This window comes from Arvicanthis niloticus, chromosome 6 (genome assembly GCF_011762505.2).
Source record: "Arvicanthis niloticus isolate mArvNil1 chromosome 6, mArvNil1.pat.X, whole genome shotgun sequence".
Taxonomy (NCBI): domain Eukaryota; kingdom Metazoa; phylum Chordata; class Mammalia; order Rodentia; family Muridae; genus Arvicanthis; species Arvicanthis niloticus.
In genome coordinates this window covers 954,703-975,826 of record NC_047663.1, presented here as the reverse complement: position 1 = coordinate 975,826, position 21,124 = coordinate 954,703, and the positions used below count along the sequence as shown (strand labels likewise).

The 21,124-nt window shown below is 46.4% G+C and overlaps 2 protein-coding genes across 3 annotated transcripts in view; one reads left to right on the top strand and one right to left on the bottom strand.

The window, feature by feature from the left end:
- Positions 1-21,124, top strand: part of Tbcd (tubulin folding cofactor D) — a 168,648-nt gene that overhangs the window by 52,138 nt on the left and 95,386 nt on the right. Inside the window, exon 13 of the mRNA XM_034508080.2 lies at positions 1,291-1,385. Coding sequence (XP_034363971.1) covers positions 1,291-1,385 — 95 coding nt within the window. The remainder of the gene's footprint in view (positions 1-1,290; positions 1,386-21,124) is intronic.
- Positions 10,148-18,978, bottom strand: Znf750 (zinc finger protein 750). 2 transcript variants are annotated; one of them, XM_034508083.2, is made up of 4 exons: positions 18,626-18,978; positions 13,679-13,774; positions 11,979-13,587; positions 10,148-11,658 (listed from the first exon to the last, which is right to left on the bottom strand). In XM_034508083.2, the coding sequence occupies exons 3-4, from the start codon at positions 13,400-13,402 to the stop codon at positions 10,953-10,955; spliced, it is 2,130 nt and encodes a 709-aa protein (XP_034363974.1). In that variant the 5' UTR covers positions 13,403-13,587; positions 13,679-13,774; positions 18,626-18,978; the 3' UTR covers positions 10,148-10,952. The 2 variants fall into 2 exon arrangements, with proteins under 2 accessions (XP_034363974.1, XP_034363973.1); XM_034508082.2 differs by lacking the exon at positions 13,679-13,774.

The window sequence follows — 21,124 nt, the reverse complement described above, 5'->3', positions numbered from 1 at the left end:
TACAGGCACATTGATTTTAAATATAAAATATTACTTGTGAGACCCAATTTAGTTGGGTGCAAAATTGTGTTTTTGTAGTTTCAGTTACTTGGAAGGCTGAGGTAGGAGGATTACTTGAGCCTACAAGTTTACAATCAGCCTGGGAACATAGCCAAACCTGACACTTCCATACCTTTGAAAAAGATGTTTGAATTCTCATTCATTCTCTCTCTCTCTCTCTCTCTCTCTCTCTCTCTCTCTCTCTCTCTCTCTCTCTCTCCTTTCTGTCCCTCTCTCTCTCTCCCCTTTCTGTCCCTCTCTCTCTCTCCCTTTCTGTCTCTCTCTCTCCCCCTCTCTCTCCCCTTTCTGTCCCTCTCTCTCTCCCTTTCTGTCTCTGTGTGTCTCTCTCTCTCTCTCTCTCTCTCTCTCTCTCTCTCTCTCTCCCCCCTCTGTGTCTCCCTCCCTCCTTTTTTCCTTCTTTCCTTCCTCCCTCCCCGCCCCCCTCTTCTCTCTATGGGATCTCATGTATTTTAGCAGTCTAGACTTAAACTTCTTTCCTTTCTGTCTTTTTCTTCCCAGGAGATTAGAGGCACGTGACACAGTGACCATCTTAATTTATCAGTTTTGTAATCTTGAAATGTGAGCACTCTAGTAACAGTGGGTGCCAGTTAAAGGCATCCACCGTTTCTTTTCTGTTAATGTCCTCTGAGTGAGGTGGCATCTTTGTTGACTCTCTGCTGTCTGATGAGAGCAGGCTGGGGCTGGAGCATTGTGTGCAGCATTGCGGTCACGGTGGTGGGATACCATCTCAGGCAGATTACTTGGTTTGACGATATAAATGGTTGAATGTCTCTGGCTGGTCTTTTTTTATTTTATTTTTTACATATTCACTTTACATCTCACTCACTGCCCCTTCTCAGTCACAGCCCCCAATCCTTCCCCAATCCCCTCTCCCCTTCTCCTCCGAGTGGGTGGGGGCCACCCTTGGTATCCCCCCCACTCTGGCACTTTAAATCTCTGGGTGGCTAGGTGCATCCTCTTCTACTGAGGCCAGATGAGGCAGCCTAGCTAGAAGAACATATTTTCTGGACTGGTCTTGCATTGACCTAGCCTTTTTATTATTATTAGGTGTTGTAAGGAGTAATATTGATGTGGCAGTTATGTTCATATTAGTTTAGAGTGTCTTATTTGTCTAGCCAAGAAGTAATGAAGTTTTAGCAAGGCTTATGGGCCCAGAATATGAACCAACTTGCGTTTCTTGTGAACTTGTGGGCTTTAGACTTGGAGTTGACTTTAGAACTCTGGCTTTAGTTTTCAGGAGACAGATAAGGCATGGCATGGTGGATGTCTGGCACTGGCGGAGCTGGGAAGACGAGGCCTGTTGCTGCCATCAAGACTCTCAGAGGGTAAGTAACTGAACCGCATGGATCTGCATCCTCAGGGCTGCTGAAACTTGGGGTTCCTCAGTGTGGCTAGCCACAGACACCAGCGCTTCTGTGGAAGAGCATGGCATATGCATATGTCTCAGACTTCTTTCTTATGCCAGCCTTTATAATGTACTAAGTACCTCTCTAGCACATTGTAGCTGCATGTTGTATAAACCCTGTGTGCTGGATTTGGAGGTTCATGGACCCTAGTAATAATTGATTTTCTTGTCTCTAGAACCACCTTTCACTCTTGAGGGGTACTGTCACCCATTGAAAGCTCTTGAAGCTGTCCTGTCCTGATGGTTGACATAGCTGTGGCAGCAGTGCAGCTGAGCTTTAGGATGGGGGGCACAGTGTAGGGCATGTGTGGAAAGAGCATGAACCCAGGCTAGCTGTTAGGTCCTGGTGAGGTGTCAGAGAATAGTAAGGCTATGGCCATGTGCCCCCATCTGGTTGGAGGGACCGTCCTTGTTAGTGGCTGAAGGTGCCTCGTGAGTGGAAGTAAAGGAGTAAAGGACAGAGTGTGCAACAGAGGTTGCGCAGGGTGTGGTTTTTGTCAGAGCAGTTCTCAGCCTTCCGAATGCTTACCAACTTTAGTATAATTCCTCATGTTGTGTGACCCCCAGCCATAAAATAATTTTGTTGCTACTTCAAAACTATGATTTTGCTACTGTTATAAATTATAATGTAAGTAAGTATCTGATATGTAGGATATCTGATATGCAACCCCTGTGAAAGGGTTGTTCAACCCTCAAAGGGATCACAACCCACAGGTTGAGAACCGCTGGTCTAGAATCTGGTGGTTGTATCTCACTAATGCCCATCTGTAGTGTCAGTACTGGGCACTGGACACCAGGGACTTCTAGAACAGCATTCTATTTAGCCTTTCTGCTTTTAAAAAAGTTTTATTGAAATAATTTGCGTGCTGTATAGACTACCCAGTTACAGTTTATAGTGGTCTCTGACATAGTTGGAGTTGTGCAACATTGTGTAATTTAACTTCAGAACATTTTCTTTGCCTCAGGCTGGAATTCTGCACTATAGCCACTCCTCTCTACTCCCAGCCCTCGGTGCTCTGGTCCTCTGGTTGCTGGTCTGTTTTACCCTCTTCAGACATTTCCTGTAAACAGACTTGTGTTTGTTCTTTTGTGTCTGAACTTTGTGTGATTTTCTGAGGATCACTGTGTGCTGCTCCACTCCTTTGCTGCTGATGGAAGGGAGCACTGCTTCTTGCTTAGTCTTAAGAGTGGAGGTAACTGTGTGGTCGCCTCCATCTTTTGACTTTTTGAGTGATGCTGCAGTGAACGTTTGTTTATGAGTTTCTGGTAGATATGTGTTACCATTTGTCTTGATGTCGATCTGGGAGTGGAAATGATGGATCAGTTCAAGAAACAGCCCAGGCTCTTATTTATTTATTTATTTATTTAAAAACCATTTATTCTTCTCTCATACATTAGGTCTGTAGTTTCCTTCTCCTCCACTCTTCCCAGTCACTCTTCCTACTTGCCGTTCCCCAGGTCAACTCCTCCTCTGTTTCCCTTAAAGGGAAAGAAAGAAAGAAAGAAAGAAAGAAAGAAAGAAAGAGAAAGAAGGAAGGAAGGAAGGAAGGAAGGAAGGAAGGAAGGAAGGGAGGGAAAGGCCTCCCAGGGATATCCACCGAACATAGCATAATACGATATTGTAAGACTGGTCCCAAACCCTCATATCATGGTTGGATGTGGCAACCCAGTAGGAGGAAAAGAGTCCCACGCACAGACAGAAGAGTCAGAGACACCACCACAGGCCAGCCTCTTGTAACATGGCCGCCCCGTTCTGCATTCTCCCCAGCCATGTGTGAGGGCCGCTTTCCTCACATCTCCATTGGTATTTATTTATTTAGTCTTCCCTCTTTTAAGAAAGTAATTACTTGTTATGGAACATCTGTCACCTTACCATGGCTTGGTCTGCGTGTCCCTGATGACCAAGGAGGAAGTCTGAAGCTGCTCCAAGGCCTTGCTAGATGGTGGCTGTTTTTATAGTTGGCCTTTGTTAGGACTTGCTGCAGGTGTGGCTACGTCGTGCTGGTTTGTCGGGAAGGGCTGGAAGTAGCCTTTGGGGGTCTGGGGGGTTTCCTAGAATGTTAAGGTCCATGTGTCGGTCTTTGCAGACAGCTCAGCTGTGGAAACCTGGTCAGTGAGGTTCTATGACTTGGCTGTGCTGTGAGCCTATGCTAGTGCTGATGCTCTTCTGTGGGACCGGCTTGTATGACATGTAGCTGGGCCGTATTTCAGGACCTCAGACATCATTGATCCACCCGCTGGAGTGAGGACAAGGGTGTTATTGATGTCCTAAGTGAGAAGTGTCAAGCTGCTGTTACAAACTGTAAGACAGGTTGTGGATTAAGTTAGTCCATGATCTTTCTGTTGGGAGTTGTCCTTCAGCCCTGCACTGCCTCCATGTAAACTGAACTTCCTTGAAGCTTTTTTTTGTGCTGGGGGCATGCTGTACTCTGTCCTGATGGAAGCATCATGACAAGGGTGACAAGGACTCTGGGACACAGCTGTGTGAAGATGGTAACACTAACCCTGAACATTTTAAGGATGGTTTTATGTTCTTACTTTAGACCTTACATCATTCCTCTGAGAGTGGCCTTATTTGCTTAAGGTTACAGTTGAGGGTTCACAGCTGAACACTTCTTTTCGTAGCCACTCTGTACCAATTTTTGCTAAATTGTCAGAAAGCAAAATCACTACAATCCCAACCTTTGGGAATTAGAGGCAAGAGAATCAGGGATTCAAGGCTGTTCTTGGTTACAGTGAGTTTGAGGTCAGCCTCAAACTTTTTCAGAGACCCTGTCTCTTAAGAAAGAAAAGGAAAGCACATATCTGTGGTCAGAACTGGATAAATGTGGTCCAGGAGAGGATAAAGTGTCGATAGATGGGCGTGCTGATAGCCCGAACATTTTTTTTTGTCCCAGAGGACATGGGAAGCTTCCTGGGTGCATCATGCTGAAGCTGGGGAGGAGGTGACTTTGGGGAAGTCAGATCAGCTTTACCACAGCTGTACACACAGCAGACTAGATTATTGGGCTGAATCTCAGCAAGGAGCAGCTTGGTCATCTTTTAGAGTTCTGCTGGGTTATATATATTTCCCCACATATTGTGCCTCAGTTTGTATTTTGATCTTTGCTTTGGTGGATAAGGACTTGGGCCATTATCAAAGGAGTACTTAGCCTTTATTTCAGGAGACCCAGATGCTTTATAGGTCCTGGTTTTAGTGGTTTTGTTTCTTTGGGGACAGAGTTGTTGCTCTTTGAACCCTGTGCACTGTGAATATTCCACAGAGCATCATGCTTAGCCTAGGAAGGCTTGTCTAGGGTTTTGGCTATATTTTCTCTGTGGTTATATTTGATTGGTGTTAATATCCTGATAGATTGTATACCTGTGTTCCTAATTTTGTGGTTGATTTTTTTTTTTCCCCCTCAGTTTTATGTTTTGAAATTAAATATTTTTATCCCTTTGGATGCTTGGTTAAAACCTTTTGTCTTCTTTTTTGCTGTTTTGCTCAAAGGAGGACTTTACGCCTTGTGTGTTGTGAGCTTCTTGGGTGTGTAGATTCCTGCCTTTCCTCCAGGCTTGTGCCGTGCTCGGTGTTCACTTCCTTAAGTATTCCACCTGCCACATTCTCCTGTCTCCCTCTGGGACATGACGTTCGGGTGTGTGGCTGTGCTCCGTTGTGTCACTCTGGTCTCTTAGGTTCTATTCCTTTATTATTTTGTCCCTGGTCCTCATACTGGGTGATTTCAGTTTCTATGCTCAGTAATTTTGCCTTTTACATGTGCAGATCTGACTGTAAGCCCCTGTATTAGTTCCTTTCCTTAGAATTGTGACCAGACACCTGACTGAATTAGTTAAAGGAAGGAAGGGCTTGTTTTGGTGCATGCATCTTGAGAGTACAGTGCATCTTGGTGGGGAAGGCAGGCCAGCAGGAGTGCGAGGCAGACAGCCACGTTGCATCCGCAGTTAGGGAACAGAGAAAGATGTTGGTGCTTAGTTCACTTTTTCCTTTTTATGTAGTCTGGGACTCCTGCTCATGGAATTGTGCATCCCACATTTAGGATGGGTTCCTATCTTAGTTAACTCAATCTAGAAACTCCCTCATAGACACACCTGGAGACCCGTGTCCTAAGTTATGATGGACCCTGGCAAGTTGGTGGTCATCACACCCCTCTAGAGAACCTGCATTTCAACTGTTGGCTTTTCAATTTTACAACTTCTGTCTCTTTGTTGACATTTTCAGTTTGTTCAGATACAGTCTTCGGTTTCCTTTGAGCATTTTAAAAGTCTTTGGTTAAGTCCAAATGTCTGGGCTGCTTCAGAGTTGTCTTTTCTCCTGTGTTTGCATTATACTTTCCTGCCTTACAATTTTTGTTTTGGTTGAAAACAGAATATTTTGAATATTTTAATAGGAATCTCCAGAAGAAATCCCCCTCCACACAACCAGGCAGTTGCTCTTAGGATGCACTGATGCCCACTGTAGTCCCACAGTAGTGACTACAGTCCGTCCCCTAGCTCAGCATCAGACATGACATGGTAGAGTGTCTGTGAGCGCCGAGACGAAGGAACTTCCTTCCTCTAGCATTCCTCTGGCTGTCATGAATGTTTGATTGGTATCCAGAGTTCTGCAAACGTTGATCCTGTCAGTTTTGGCCAGCTTAGCACTTCAGCCCAGAACTCCTGTTTGCCTCACTGCATGACATCATTTAACAGGAACATTCAGATGGTGTCATGACATTTGTTTGGGTCCTCTTAAGTAGCAAATACCATATAAAATTAAATATACAACAGTTTTGTTAAGAGCATGCTTTTGAGATGGGGAGAGGAGACAGGAAAGTTGGAGATCTCCACTGGCTCTGATGATACATATGTAGGATATCTGGCATTTCATGTCCCAGGTGAAAAGGTCCCTGGGCGGGGCCATGTTGACCAATGTCTAGAACAGGTGGGCAGGGCCATGTTGACCAATGTCTAGAACAGGTGGGCTGGGCCATGTTGACCAATGTCTAGAACAGGTGGGCTGGGCCATGTTGACCAATGTCTAGAACAGGTGGGCAGGACTATGTTGACCAATGTCTAGAACAGGTGGGCAGGGCCATGTTGACCAATGTCTAGAACAGGTGGGCAGGGCCATGTTGACCAGTGTCTAGAACAGGTGGGCTGGGCCATGTTGACCAATGTCTAGAACAGGTGGGCGGGGCCATGTTGACCAATGTCTAGAACAGGTGGGTGGGGCCATGTTGACCAATGTCTAGAACAGGTGGGCGGGGCCATGCTGACCAGTGTCTAGAACAGGTGGGTGGGGCCATGTTGATCAGTGTCTAGAACAGGTGGGCGGGGCCATGCTGACCAGTGTCTAGAACAGGTGGGTGGGGCCATGTTGATCAGTGTCTAGAACAGGTGGGTGGGGCCATGCTGACCAGTGTCTAGAACAGGTGGGTGGGGCCATGTTGATCAATGTCTAGAACAGGTGGGCGGGGCCATGCTGACCAGTGTCTAGAACAGGTGGGTGGGGCCATGTTGATCAGTGTCTAGAACAGGTGGGCGGGGCCATGCTGACCAGTGTCTAGAACAGGTGGGTGGGGCCATGTTGATCAATGTCTAGAACAGGTGGGCGGGGCCATGCTGACCAGTGTCTAGAACAGGTGGGTGGGGCCATGTTGATCAGTGTCTAGAACAGGTGGGTGGGGCCATGCTGACCAGTGTCTAGAACAGGTGGGTGGGGCCATGTTGATCAATGTCTAGAACAGGTGGGCGGGGCCATGCTGACCAGTGTCTAGAACAGGTGGGTGGGGCCATGTTGATCAGTGTCTAGAACAGGTGGGCGGGGCCATGCTGACCAGTGTCTAGAACAGGTGGGTGGGGCCATGCTGACCAGTGTCTAGAACAGGTGGGTGGGGCCATGTTGATCAGTGTCTAGAACAGGTGGGTGGGGCCATGCTGACCAGTGTCTAGAACAGGTGGGTGGGGCCATGTTGAACAATGTCTAGAACAGGTGGGCGGGGCCATGTTGATCAGTGTCTAGAACAGGTGGGCGGGGCCATGCTGACCAGTGTCTAGAACAGGTGGGTGGGGCCATGCTGACCAGTGTCTAGAACAGGTGGGTGGGGCCATGCTGACCAGTGTCTAGAACAGGTGGGTGGGGCCATGCTGACCAGTGTCTAGAACAGGTGGGCGGGGCCATGCTGACCAGTGTCTAGAACAGGTGGGTGGGGCCATGCTGACCAGTGTCTAGAACAGGTGGGCGGGGCCATGCTGACCAGTGTCTAGAACAGGTGGGTGGGGCCATGTTGACCAATGTCTAGAACAGGTGGGCGGGGCCATGCTGACCAGTGCCCTGAGCTACACTATTGTTTAGTTTTAGCACTTGTGCCATTTTGAGCTGTCAGACACCCAAGTTTTTAAAAATGGAGACTATATTGTGGCATCTTTGACTTTGCTATTGGGTGAATTGTCTGCCTGTACATATTTTCTTCAAGGGAGTGTCTGTGTTTTGTATCTATTTGTCCTTTCCTGCCCTGTGAAGGTGGTGTGGGAAGAGGACACATCACAGCTGACCACTGTTGGGATTGTTTAGAAAGGGTTTTTGCTTTTTGTTTTAAAATATAATTTGAGATACAGTTTACCTACCTTACAGTTTGCTCATATAAAATGAACTTCAATGGATTTTAGTATATTACATTTTCATTAAAAAAAACCCTCATGTTAAAAATTGATAAAACAGAAATTTGTTGTCACCTTTTCCAAGCATTCCTCTCGATGGCATTAACTTCATTCATGCTATTGGGCAAACATCTCATACATCTGGTTCTAAATCATCTGTTGTTCCAAATAACCTGTTTCCCACACCACATAACACCAGTCCACTTCCTGGTCTTATGTTTTTTTTCCATCCTTGGGTCTTAATGTAAGTACAAAGTGTGTCCAATGTTTTGCCATTTGTGTCTGGCCCATTTCATAGTGTAGCGATCTCAAGCCCCATCGTAGTGTAGCATGTGTAAGAGTGTCCTGCTCCTGTAAGGGATGCTGCAGTGTGCTCACTCTCCCCATGATCCCATTTGCTGGGTGCTGTGGAGAGGAGGCGAGAGTGTGTCTTTGCTTTATGTTTATATAGTGTGTCTGGCACTGGGATTACTGCTAGGTCATGTGGTGGTTCTCTTTACCTCATCTTGAAAGCTTGTTTTGTGTGTAATGTGAAGGTGGAGAGTCAGTCCTTGGGAAACAAGTAAGACCCTAGTTTGTTTGTTTGTTTTTTTTTTTAAATGTAGAGATTCCTTTTGTTTTATAGGCCGATAGAATGTCTACTCTAGTTGCCATGACTACACTGTTGAAAGTTGCCCTTGGAGCAGCTGTCCATGGAGGATGGTATTTTTCCCTGGTAGATCCCTGATCTGAGGCCCATGGTACCAATATACAGACCAATTTCCTGGAGGCTGAACACCTCCTGTTTGGTAGAGTAGTTAGTTTCTCATGCTTCACTCAGGCATGGGTGGCAGCTGGCTAGGTTCTTCTTGTTTGCCATTTAAGATGTTAGAGGCAGTGGGTGAGCTATCCATCATCCTTCTTCAGAGTCTCGGGGCCCAAGTGGAGGGCTGAGTTCTTATGTGGGGTCATGAGCACGGGCCGATGTTCGGTTCATCATTCCCTTCTTTCAGGCCTTTACTTGTTGGGGAGCAGGAGGGATCATGCTTTTGTTGTTTGCGAAACGTAAAAAAAAAGAGTCAGGCTGGAAGGTAAGATATTTGTTGTTGTTGTTCTTATCACAAGAGAGTAAGTTTGGGTTAGTATATGTGGTGGTTTGGATGGACCTAAAGGCCTTTCCCAGCTCTGTGGATGGACAGGGCTCCTCCTCCTGTCTCGCCACGTTTAACAGAGGTTTTTCCTGCTTCCATGAGCAGAAACCTGCTATACTGTTCTAAATGGTTTGCAGCACTGACCTTACGTATTTCATAACTTTCGTGAAAACCCCTGCATCCCTCTTTTATGCTGGTATTTGAAGTTTTATATGCATTTAACCAGTTGCAAAGTGTTTCTCTATTTCTTTTTTTTTAAAGATTTATTTATGTATTCACCATTGCTTTCTTCAGAGACACCGGAAGAGGGCATCAGACCCCATTTCAGATGGTTGTGAGCCACTGTGTGCTTACTGGGAATTGAACTCAGGATCTCTGGAAGAGCAGCCAGTGCTCTTAACCACTGAGCCATCTCTCCAGCCCGTGTTTCTCTATTTCTAACATCATCTGAAGGTAGACAGAATATCAGTCAGCATCTCTGGGCATCCTCTGTTGGGGCTGGCTGGGAGTGGGAATTGCTGGCTGATCAAAAGGATTTCTCATAAAGGAAGCATGGATTCCTGAGCTCAGTGCCTGCATTTGGCTCTGGCATGTGGGGTGGAAGGTTGCCTCTGGAAGTAGGAGAAGGGCTGGCTCTTGGGAGTGAGAGTAGTAGAGCTCTTGCCACACGGTGTTAGTTACAATGCTCCTGACCTTGTCCTCCAGGCACTCAGAGACTCAGGACTCCTTGGTGGTCCTTGAAGAGCCCCATGGTGAGGATTACTACATGCCTGGACTCTATGGCTACTAATTTATTTACCAATCCTAGAAGCACTTTCTTAGTTTCATTTGCTGCCTCAGCTGTCAGCTCTTTCTTGCTGAATACTAAGGCAGGCAGGACACTCTAAAGAATACCATAGAGCTTACGCTGATGTTTACTTTATGTGTTCTCAAAGTTCACACATGAGTTTATTGGAAAATTAACAAGAACATCGTTTTAGGGAGTGGAGCATGAGCCTAAGTGAGAATGTTTGCTGTGACATCATAAGCAAATAGAAGAAGGTGATCCTACCTTCACCAGCAATGCACTTCCTTGATGGGAACAAATTACTAGCAAAATCAGCCCCTGGATGCTTGTGGACAGTTCAGTTAGAAATAATCACAGCACTTCTTATGTGCAACAGTTGATGCTTAAACTGAAGACGTGGCATCGAAACACATAACTATATTTATTTAATAGGAAAACAGGAACACAGTAAAAGTTTTAGTCCTGAAAAGTAGTACTTGTGAAAGGTCCTTTCCGTGAGTCTACTCACACTGCTGAGCTAGTTCTGTGTATTTCCCTGATGTGTCACAAACAGGAAATCCCAGGTTATTCATCAGTCTTGGAGAGCATAAGCCACTCAGATGTTTTTTTACAACCAGAAGTAGAAACACCTTTTAATATTTATCTTAATGTTTACAAAAAAACTAAACAGGATTACAGCCTTTTGTCCTTTTGGAGAAGAAAAGAAAAACTGTATTTATAAAAACTGACTTGATAAAAAGTGAAGGTAAACTGTGGGAATACTGGTTGGCCCAGCACTTAGGAGGCCAAAGCAGGAAGATCACAGTTTAATGCCAGCTCGAGCAGCATGGCAAGATGGTGCCTCCTCCAAAAAGCAAAACAGTGATGATTCTGCTTGGAACGCAGTGTGAAAAGCATCTCCTTAGCCACAGCACCCAGTGCACACGAGGCCTCAGGATACCCGGGTTCTTTTGCGCAGAGTGAGTACTCTTGGTACAGTGTCATTCAGCTTTGGCTTTTTAGTTCCTTGCTGGGATTTTCCTGCATCCCTTTGACTTGTCCTCTTTTGTCCTTTGGGTCTGAGATCACACTGAGCCTCCTGGTTCTCTGTAGAACTGAGGGTGGGCACATCTTGACGGGTGGGTTCCTGGACTGTGTTTTCCTCATCGCCCACTCGGATATTCCCTGGGCTGTAGGCTGCCAGCTGACAGAGAGCCACAGCTGCCGTCTGCGTCTGCTCATCACTGCTGTCTACCGTGTGTACATCTGGGCTTGTTCTGCTGTGGGCCTTGTCTTGCTGTGTCTCCACAAGGCTCGTCCTATCTTCAGAACCTTTCGTCTCAGTCTTTGGAGCAGCATCAGGTTCTGCACCTTGTGGTGGGCCAGGGAGGGCAGGCCTTGGAGCCCAGGCATTACAGGGATCCTTTACGGACAGATTGAGTGGCAGGTCCTGCAGCCCTGAGAAGCCCAGAGTGTCTGCCTGGGCATTGCTTGCATACATGGGTCCATAAGTGGCTGCAGGGTTTGTCTCCAGCTTCTTGGAGAGATTGAGGGGGCCTATTCTGGAGTGGTCCTCTGGGCTGGAGGGAGGGGCCTCTGTGATGAAAGAGGCACTGCTCCCTCTCTGGGCTGGAGGGTCATTGCTCATGGCCTGGAGGCTAGAAGAGAAGAAATGAGGAGAAATCTTAGGAGAATGATCATGTAAAGCATTCTGTTTTTTTGTTTGTTCGTTTTTTTGTTTGTTTGTTTGTTTGTTGTTTTTCGAGACAGAGTTTCTCTGTGTAGCCCCTATCTGGAACTCACTCTGTAGACCAGGCTGGCCTCGAACTTAGAAATCCACCTGCCTCTGTCTGTCTCCCAAGTGCTGGGATTAAAGGTGTGCGCCACCACCACCCGGCTATGTAAAGCATTCTGAACAAGTGTGAACTTGGTGTCAAACAAAACTACATTGGAGATTTTGAAAAAGAAATTTTCTTACCTTTTTGGAGACTCTGTTCTGTTTGCAGGAGGTTGAGAGTGAGGACTTTCTGAGCCCCTCTGGACAGGTTTGAAGGCAGTGGGGCTCTGCTCGGGTTGCTGGAGTCGCTCCAGAGTTCCTGAGGAGGCCGCTTTGTTTGAGAGATCACACAAGCCTTCGAATGTTTGGCTTGTTTGGGTGAAGTTGGTGGGGCTTGGCCTTCCTGGGGAGCCCGTGGCCGCGCTCCCTGCTCGGGGGCTCATTTTGGCCTCTTCTGCATCCCTTTGCCCATCTTTAGAAGGATCTTTTGCTTCAGGAGCTGGACTTTCCTTCTCAAACTCTGTGTGTTTCCTGTGGGAACTTGAAAGGTTTAACTCTGAGGGACTTGAGGCTGGGTAAGCCAGGGCTGCATCTTCAAGCAAGCGAGAGCTCTGATCTCGTGTGATGCCAGTGACAGACGGGAGCCTGAGACTGTAGGAGGGGAATGCAGACTCTGGTCTGTAAAATCCATAAGGGATTGGCAGATTAGAGTGGTATTGCTGGAAGAATCTGTAGTGGTCATAGGTTGATGGAGATGCATTCAAGTGCTTGGGGATTGGCCCAGGATGAGACAGGAAGTGTCTTTGGTCTTGGCCATAGACAGACAGCAAAGTGGTCTCACACTCAGGCGTGTTCCCGGTCAGGAGGTAGGGGGAGTAGATGGCAGCCAGCCCGTGTTCTGTGTAGAAGGGATGGGGGTACTCCGGGATTGCAGGATGCATGTAGGGGGAGATAGCACCAAACCCCTTTGTAGATTGGATTTTATGTGGAAACTCAGGAGGGAGGAATGGGGAGCCTGCTTTCCAGGGATAACCTGGAGTATGGAATGCAGACTTGCCATGGAATGAGGTGGCTTTGGTGGTAGAGTTGGTTAATGCCAGCATTTCAGAAGCCTCTGTGTCTTCTGGCCCCCTAAGTCTGTGCTCCCCAACTGGAACAAATGCTGAAGGTCTAACCCCACTGTCGAGGCAAGGCTGGGTGTTGATAATGGCTTCTGGTGGCATTTCTTTCTGTAGGGCTATTTTCTGGGGACCCTTGTGGGCTCCCCGAGCCTGCATTTCTAGGTTCTCTTTGGAATCCTCCTTTGCAGAGCCCTGTTGAGACTTTGACTCAAAGCTGGGGAGTCCATTTAGGAGAGACTTGGAAGTGGCTGGCTTTGAGGCAGGCTCTGGCTGGTGGGGCTGCTTAGGGTCCAGCGAGCTAGATTTGGGACACTTGGGAATACGATCTTGCTCTGACACTAAAGTAATGGAGTTTTTACAGAGCCCATACTTCATGTGGTTGAAAAGATGTGACTTCTCGTTGCATGTGAACGGACACTGGAAGCATTTGTACTTGAAGGGTTTTCCCGGGGGCCGTGGAATGTAGTGTGGCTTTTTTGGTTTCCGTTCCTTTAGGAGACTCATTGTCCTTTGTGTTTGGACTCTGGTCTGCTCAGTGTGTGGTCACTGCTGCCTCCTCTTTGACCAGGATGTGGTGGCTTTGAAGGAGGTGAGTACTGTCTTCTTTCTTGCTCCGAGTACTTTATTTGAAGCCAGCTCCATGTGCTGAGGGCCTAACAAGGAAAGTTCCTTCCGTTTGGCACCTACAGCTGTGAAGGCAGATAGAGACTGGTGTCAGGTGCAGGGTTAGAGGGTCAGTATCTGCACTGTCACACTGAAGACAGACTAGGAGCCTAGTACCTTTAGAGAGCAGCTGACACATGCATCCCTACTAGTCTGTCCTCCTGGCAGCCAGCATCCTGTGATAGTTTCTTAAGTCTGACCTGCAAGAATTGCCTGGAGATCAAGAGAGCACAGTGTTAAAGGTGATCCTTTGAGTTTTGGAGATCTATGTCCTGCAGTCTGGACTTCTTTTTGGTCTATTTGTTTGGGGTTTCTGATAGGATTCTGTAACCAGAGCCTCCTGTCCCCTCTGTGTACTCTATGGGAGCAGACACTTAGTGAATGTGCTATGGCGTTGTTTGACTGAGTGCTCCAAGGCCTGGTTTAGCTATGCTGCTGCTATATTATGTGTGTGAATATTTAAAATTAAAAATATTTAAGACATAGGACTTACTCTACTGCTTCTAAAACCACAAAAGCCCATTTTATCAGCCAGTATTGTACTTTTGGGGGGGGGGGTGATACTCAGATCCTTAGCGTTATCACTGGGTAAATGTTCTTACCCACTGAACTACACCCTCAGCCCTAGGAAGTAGCATCTATGTTGTCTCAATATGAATATGAATGCTATATTTAGGTCAACTCTGTTTGCGGTGCTGTTAGGATGATTTGTGAGTCCCTGAGTGGCTTTTATGCCTTGCCGCTCATCAGTGTTTGGGAATAACTCATAGGTTTGCCCTTCCCTTCCTTGGATATATAAGCCTCCTCAAGAGACCAGAGCAGCCTAGAGGGAGGAGGCCACCCTGCCCCGGTGCCCCTCATACCCAGATCTCATAGTGTGCTTCCTAACCAAAGGCTGAGCACTTAGTGAAGCTGCCTCCCTGGACATCTGGGGTGACTCTGGGTGGACCTTGGGTAGAGAGTGACGGTTGAGGTCAGGTTCCTTGGTTTGTATAGGATATGTGAAAAGGGAAAGGCTTCTTACTAAATATTTTAAACACTTAAAAATAACATTCAGTGGAAATTATTTAAGAAACATGTTTTCAGCTACAAAACTGAATTTGTGAAAAATATGTAAAGCCATGCCCTCTAACACTAGACACACACACTCTTGTATGAACCCTACCTTTAGAAACAGAACTCAAGTCTTACGATTAGGTCCTCACTCCTGTCTGTCTCCCTGTTCCCAGTGTGCATGTGTAGAGTGGGCAGTGCGGTGCAGCGGCTAGCTACAGGAACAGGCTCTTCATGTCTACTTATATGCTTCATATTTCTGAGGATGCTATCAGGCTTTATTTGGTTTCTCTTCTAGTTTACACACACAAGAAAAGTATATCTGGTGCTGTGGTACCAGCAATTCCATCACTTAGGGTAGACTAAGGCAGAGGGTGTCAAGTTCTCAAGTTCAAGGACTGCTTGTGCTGCTTAGCAAGACTTTTCTCTCAAAGCAAGAAGCAGCTCACAAAGAGCTGAAGTGCAGCTACTTTATAATCAGAGTTAAGGGCTCGTTAGTAATTGTTTGGGAGAACAGTGTGGCTCAGCCCATCCTGAGAGCAGTCCATGGTGAGAGTCTGCATAGCAGTGAGTGAAGCACCCATTTTAGATGAGAATGTCAGGTGCCCCATGCCAGGGAGCAAGCTAGGATTCTAGGCTCTTTTGCGGGGAGGAGTATGGGAGACTGAGCTGTCAAAGTGGGTCCTCCCTGACTTCACTTTTACTGCAGAAGCTGAAGTGAAGACAGAAGTTCTATGTCAAAGGTGTTCATATTAACACTTGGTAATAGCCATGTGACTATTCTTTTTCTTCTTATTAAAAGGAAAAATGTAAAGAAACTCTCTGGGCCCAGCTTCTACCTGGAGTGCATTTTCCCTGCCTGTGTCAGGGAATCTGAGAAGCCTTCCTTGTCTGACTAGCTGATGAGGGCAGCTCGATAAGTCAGTGGGGCCTGTGCTGGCATGCTCATTACACTCTTGATTCTGAAGGCGTGAGAACCTCTGCAAGTCAGGTTCCCATGGCTGTATAGGATATGTCATGGCACAGATCTGAGAGAGATGATTTCATCACTAGCTGGGAGCACCGTGAGCAGAATGATGACAGTTGCAAACCTTTGCTGAGTGTGAGCTGCTTCCCAGTTCCTGGGGACAGACCCGGGACAGTACACCGTGTGTACTGCACAGGCTGGAAGAGCCCCTCAGGATGTAAGGACATAATGATGGCCTTCAGAGGAGCAACTGTAGTAAACATTAGTGATGGTTTCGGGCAGAAGAAGTAAGCATACCACTGTGGTTAAATATTGAACATCTACAGTGGTTAAATAAGTACATTGTTATGGTAAGGTTTTCTTGTCTTGCAAGAGACAGGTGGTTTTACAAATCACAATATGTTGTCCTAAAGAATAACCGAGAAAATAGTTATTACTGAGTATATGTGCGTGTGTGCATGTGCGTGTGTGTATACGCGCATGTGTGTGATCTCCAGGACAGTGAGCAGGCAGGGTGGGATAAGCAGCTGTGGCTCTTGTTCAAGGCTCTAGAGTGAGGCTATTTCCTGAGGTTTATTAAAACTGAAAGGGAATGGGTAGATGCAGAGGCTCGGCTATAATCGCTTCAGTAACTTTGGATAAACTGACCCCTCAGGATTTCACAATTGCTAATTAAAGCAGAGAGCTCGCTGCTTGGAGGCAGGTGTAAGGCGGGCGTAACTCATCTATAAAACTACTGTGTTAGAGAAGTAAGTGGGATAAAATTGATGCTTTTGTAAGCTTTTGAATGATGATGTCAGCCTGTGAGTTCTCTGTCCTAACCAAGTGAGGTTTATGACTATGAAGAAATTAACCCACAGCCATGACCGCAGCCAGGCACATATGTCTGTGGACACGGAGGCTTACAGCAAGTCCTGTTTGGTCAGTTTATACCTGCTGGACTTTGTACTGTCTGGCAGCTGCTGGTGTTAAATATTCCCAAAAGCGCATATTGTTGCCAAAACAGGAAAGCCAAGAACTTTGACTGTTTACAGTAAGTTTGGATTTGTATTCAAAGGTGAAGCTTTTCCTGAAGGTACAAGAAGGGTATGTGGCTTCCCTTTTTGGGGATGGTCTGTTACTACTTTGGGAATACATCCCTGGAAGGCTATATGTGGACCCCTGGCTGTCTGAGAACTATAATGTTAGCATGTTTGATGCTGAAACAATCCCCGAGGGGTTTTACCTGGCCCCCTACCCTCTTCCCTTCTACTTCCCACACGATGGTCGGGGTTCATAAGGGTGTCTTCCCACAGACACCCCGCCTGGGTCAAGGGCTTGTGGTAGAGAGCTGTTCTCTGTCTGTCTTGGGGAAGCCCTGTTCTTAAACATGCTTCCCCAGACTTCCTTCCCTGAATCATCTTGCAATGCAGCATACACTATGTATAGTAATACAGTGACCTAAAACATATACAGTATCCAGCTTAAGATTTGCAAGTTGTGCCCCAATTTTATTTATTTATTTATTTTTTTTGCTGACATACATCAGCTGTATGACTTGAAACTTCAATATCTCTTATATTCAATTACTTGACTTTGCATTCAGAAAGGGCCCTGGGCTGAGAGTACCTTCCCCCTGCCCACAGTGTGCTATCCGGGATAACCTGCCCACACACACAGTGAGCACTGTGTAGTTTCGCTTGGCCAGTGTTCTGTTTGTCTTTAAAGCACTAAACTCCAGCAGTCCCTGAGTGTGGACCTATAGTGTGGCTGCAGCTGTCAAGGCAACAGTGAGTGGCTGGCAGGCAGGTTTTAAAAGTTTCTAAGGGGCTTGCACTTAAAAATCAGACAAGAGAAAGAATAATTTAAAAGAACTCTAATAGGACACAATGGAGGTAATTACAGCTTTGCTTTATAGGACAGCGATGTGCCGGGCTAGGCAGCTATGTTTGTCCTGTGAATTGACCTGCAAATCAAGACAGTGCTGTAAGATTCCTCCTGGTGGTGTCCAGCTGTCTGGCACAGAGCCTCGCAGGTGGAACGTGGTGAAGGGCATGCTATAATTACAGCACTGTGATGTGGCGTTATTGCACCACTCAAGGGCACGCCACTGTCGTCTACCCACTGGGGTGTCGCAAGAACGAGATTTGTGAGTTTTACTTCATTTGAGCTTTTGCAGTAACTGGCCGCCACTCCCTCCCAAACTTTCTGTTCTTTAAGGTGAAGGTGAACTTAGGACGGCCATAACCTTAGCAGAAAGCAGTTTTCTAGAGTGTGTTCGGAAGAAAGGGTCCAGAAAGCAAGTGAGTTCTGTTGTGCTGGCTCCCGGTGTGCACACAGCCAGCCTCCCAGCCAGCATTGCACCAGAGCTCGCCTGGCCTCCTGTTTCTTTATCAGCAGCTTAGAATATCAGAGAGCCCTTGGTAAGGCTCAGCAAACACCGGGAGAGCAAATGTCGGTGCTTCTGCTTAAATGAAATCCGACTTCATCAGACCTGGCCGATTATTGCTTGAGTAATTATCTTCGTACAGATTTATGGCCCCCACCCCAACATGTATAACCTTAACAACCAGACAAAAACTTCAACTTTGTTGGCTTCTCATTTTTGAAAGGTTTTGTCAAAGCAGCAGTTATTTTAAACTTGAAAAGTTTTAGATGTTAAACTAGGAATGAAACCAAGCAGTTGTATAGTTATATCTCTTCATACATATGTGATTTTTGCCTCTTTTATGTCAAAATTTATCGTAATTTCTTTGAAAAGTAGGGAACAATTGAGCAATACTATAAATTCATCTTTTGTTTTTAAAATAAATTTTATAACAGAAACGAAGGCTTGATTTCTAAATAAGCTTGCTCATAGTCTTGGAATAATGTATGAACTCTATTAGGAGTTCTGTAATTGTGGTCTGTATCCACAAGATGCACCTGCCGGGTTCTGAGTAATCCTTAGGGAATAGAGAGAGCAGGAAAGAACAGACAACAGCAAACTATTTACCCAGACAGATTCCTCAAGACACATTATAGAGTATTTTTAAAGAAAACTTGCAGAAATTGTAAGCACTTACCAAAGGTGGGCAGTGCCGGGATGTGGAGTCCTCCTTCTGTGCAAGGTGCTGAGGGCTGAGGAGCAAGATCTGTTCTCACGCTGGCTCGCTGGCTGGGTGAAACTGGAGCCGGCTGTTCCAGTGGGAGGGATTTAAGTGTAGGAGTCGAGCCCTCAGGGTGTAGAGATGCACCTGATATTCCTCCGCCTGCAGCTACAATTCAAGTGTTTGCACCCACTGAGCTCCACGTAGCCTCACTGAGCAGGGACCCAGAGAGTCCTGTGCCATTCTAGGTGCCCTGTAGGACTCTGGGTTCACTGTGTGTGGGGTCCTGTGAGGGCTGCTCAGTTGCAGAGGAGTCAGGATCTCTGGCTGTAGAGTATAGTGCTGATGTACACGCTCACAAGCGTCTGATGTTCATGAAAGGTTCCGGTGTAGTGCTTTGCTTCAGTGCTCCAGCGTTAGTGTCTAGAAGCAGAGAAATACAGATTTGTCCTGAAAGACATGTCACCGAAGACATGTGTTTTTTCTGTGAGGTCCAGAGAAGCCTCTGGCCACCTTTGTGATTTTTACCCTTCTTCTCAAGGATTTTTGTCCGGGTCACAGGGAGAACTAGGGTGGCAAAGAGGATGCTAACCTTGCTGCCTTGTCACAGGGACCTGCCAGAACATGCCCAGGGCCTGTACTGGTTGTGGAGCTGACATGTGCTGTCTGTCATTTGGGCGTCGTCAGTGTGTTCACCTTCACACCCCCTCTTTAAGCAATAACTTAGATTTTTAATTTTAGAACCATTTTACAGGCCTCCCCCCCCCCCCATTGTTTATTTGCTCTGAGGCTTGTGCAGGCAGCAGTGAAGGCTGGAATATGATGTCAGTTTGGGGACAGGGAAAGGACAGTGTGATAGCTGGATAGGCTCCTGGTGGTACCTGAAGCTGCTGGCAAGGGCCAGAGCATCAAAACACAGGAGAGTCTCCCTAGGTTTGGAGCACTGATGCCCTCCCCACACTCATTTAAGACTTAAGATTTTACTTGGCTTCACCTTTATGTTTCATTCTTTAAAACTTAATTTAGTTACTTTGTCTCATTTCTGTGAAGAGTCAAAACCAAATGCATAGTCTTATAAGAATAGCAGTTCCCCAGGGTTTGTCACATCTCTAGCTGAGTAGCAGGTAGGTCTCCTTACTTTCTGGTTACTCAGAAAGCCTCAGAACAAATAAGTAAACAGTGGGGGGTGGGGCCCTGTAAAATGGTTCCAAAATTAAAAATCTAAGTTTTGCTTAAAGAGGGGGTGTGAAGGTGAACACACTCACCAATTTGTAAGAAACCAGGCACTCACCAGTTTGTTACATCTGTGACCCTGAAAGTGGTCTGTACCGGGTTCCTGGGGCAGTGCTTCTACTCTGTGGGTGTTTACTGAGGCTCCCCAGTACAGTGAAGTCCCCTAGCTACTCTGCCACTTTAAGGGGCTCCACAAGATGATAGCCTTTGGGCTGGAGAGATGGCTCAGTGGTTAAGAGCACTGACTGCTCTTCCAGAGGTCCTGAGTTCAATTCCCAGCAACCACATGGTGGCTCACAACCATCTGTAATGAAATCCGATGCCTTCTTCTGGTGTGTCTGAAGACAGCAACAGTGTGCTCAAATACATAAAATAAATTAAAAAAAAAAAAAAAAGATGATAGCCTTTGGACATCTCAGAACTTGCAGAGAGCAAAATGGAGAGGTGAGGCTGAGAATGCCATTTCTGTTGTACCTCTTTTCTGGAGCAGTTGGGGCAGGCCGGTTTCTAGGAAGGTTGGCAGGAACTTGCTGAATGAATGTCTTGCCCTTTTCCCTCCGCTCTTATTCACCTTTTGCTGAGTGTTTTTTACTCCCTGATTATAATTTGCAATCCAGATTTCAAGTGTTTTTAACTGACCTTCTTAACTCTTCTGCCTCTGTGTCCCTCCTCCCTGTGTGGGGAGCGAACTACCTGAATTCATGCTGCTGTTTCACTTGGGCCAGTCCTATCTTTGCTGCATCAAAGCATCTACATTTCCTTCCCTCTTCTCTGCAACTTCCTGTGTATCTTCTTTTCTGCATTTCATAGTGAGGACAGTGCTACACTAACCCCTGAACACTTAAACAGACATGTTGGCTCAAAGGAGAGTCTTCATGCAGCAGGTGTTCTGATCTGAAGAGTGGCATTTAGTGAGCATTAGGAGGCCCAGCCTGGCCACCATTCTTTACATGGCCTGGCATCTGTGGCCTGATGGCATCCACATTTTTGACTAAGGGCTGTCTCTAGCTTAATGAGAGTGTATGTAGTCTCTTCTTCTTTTTCCTTATATTCTCAGTGTCCTTAACTGTATCTTCCAGCATTTCCATGAAGCATGTTCCACAGTCAGGATCGCTGGTTTCTGAGGGTTCTGAGTGGGCCTGCTTTGATACCTTGTTCTAACTGCTCTGAATATTTCAGTGAGTTTCTTACAGGATTAGGAGGGCTTGAGGACTCTATGTAGGGAGTCAACTCTGTCTGCTG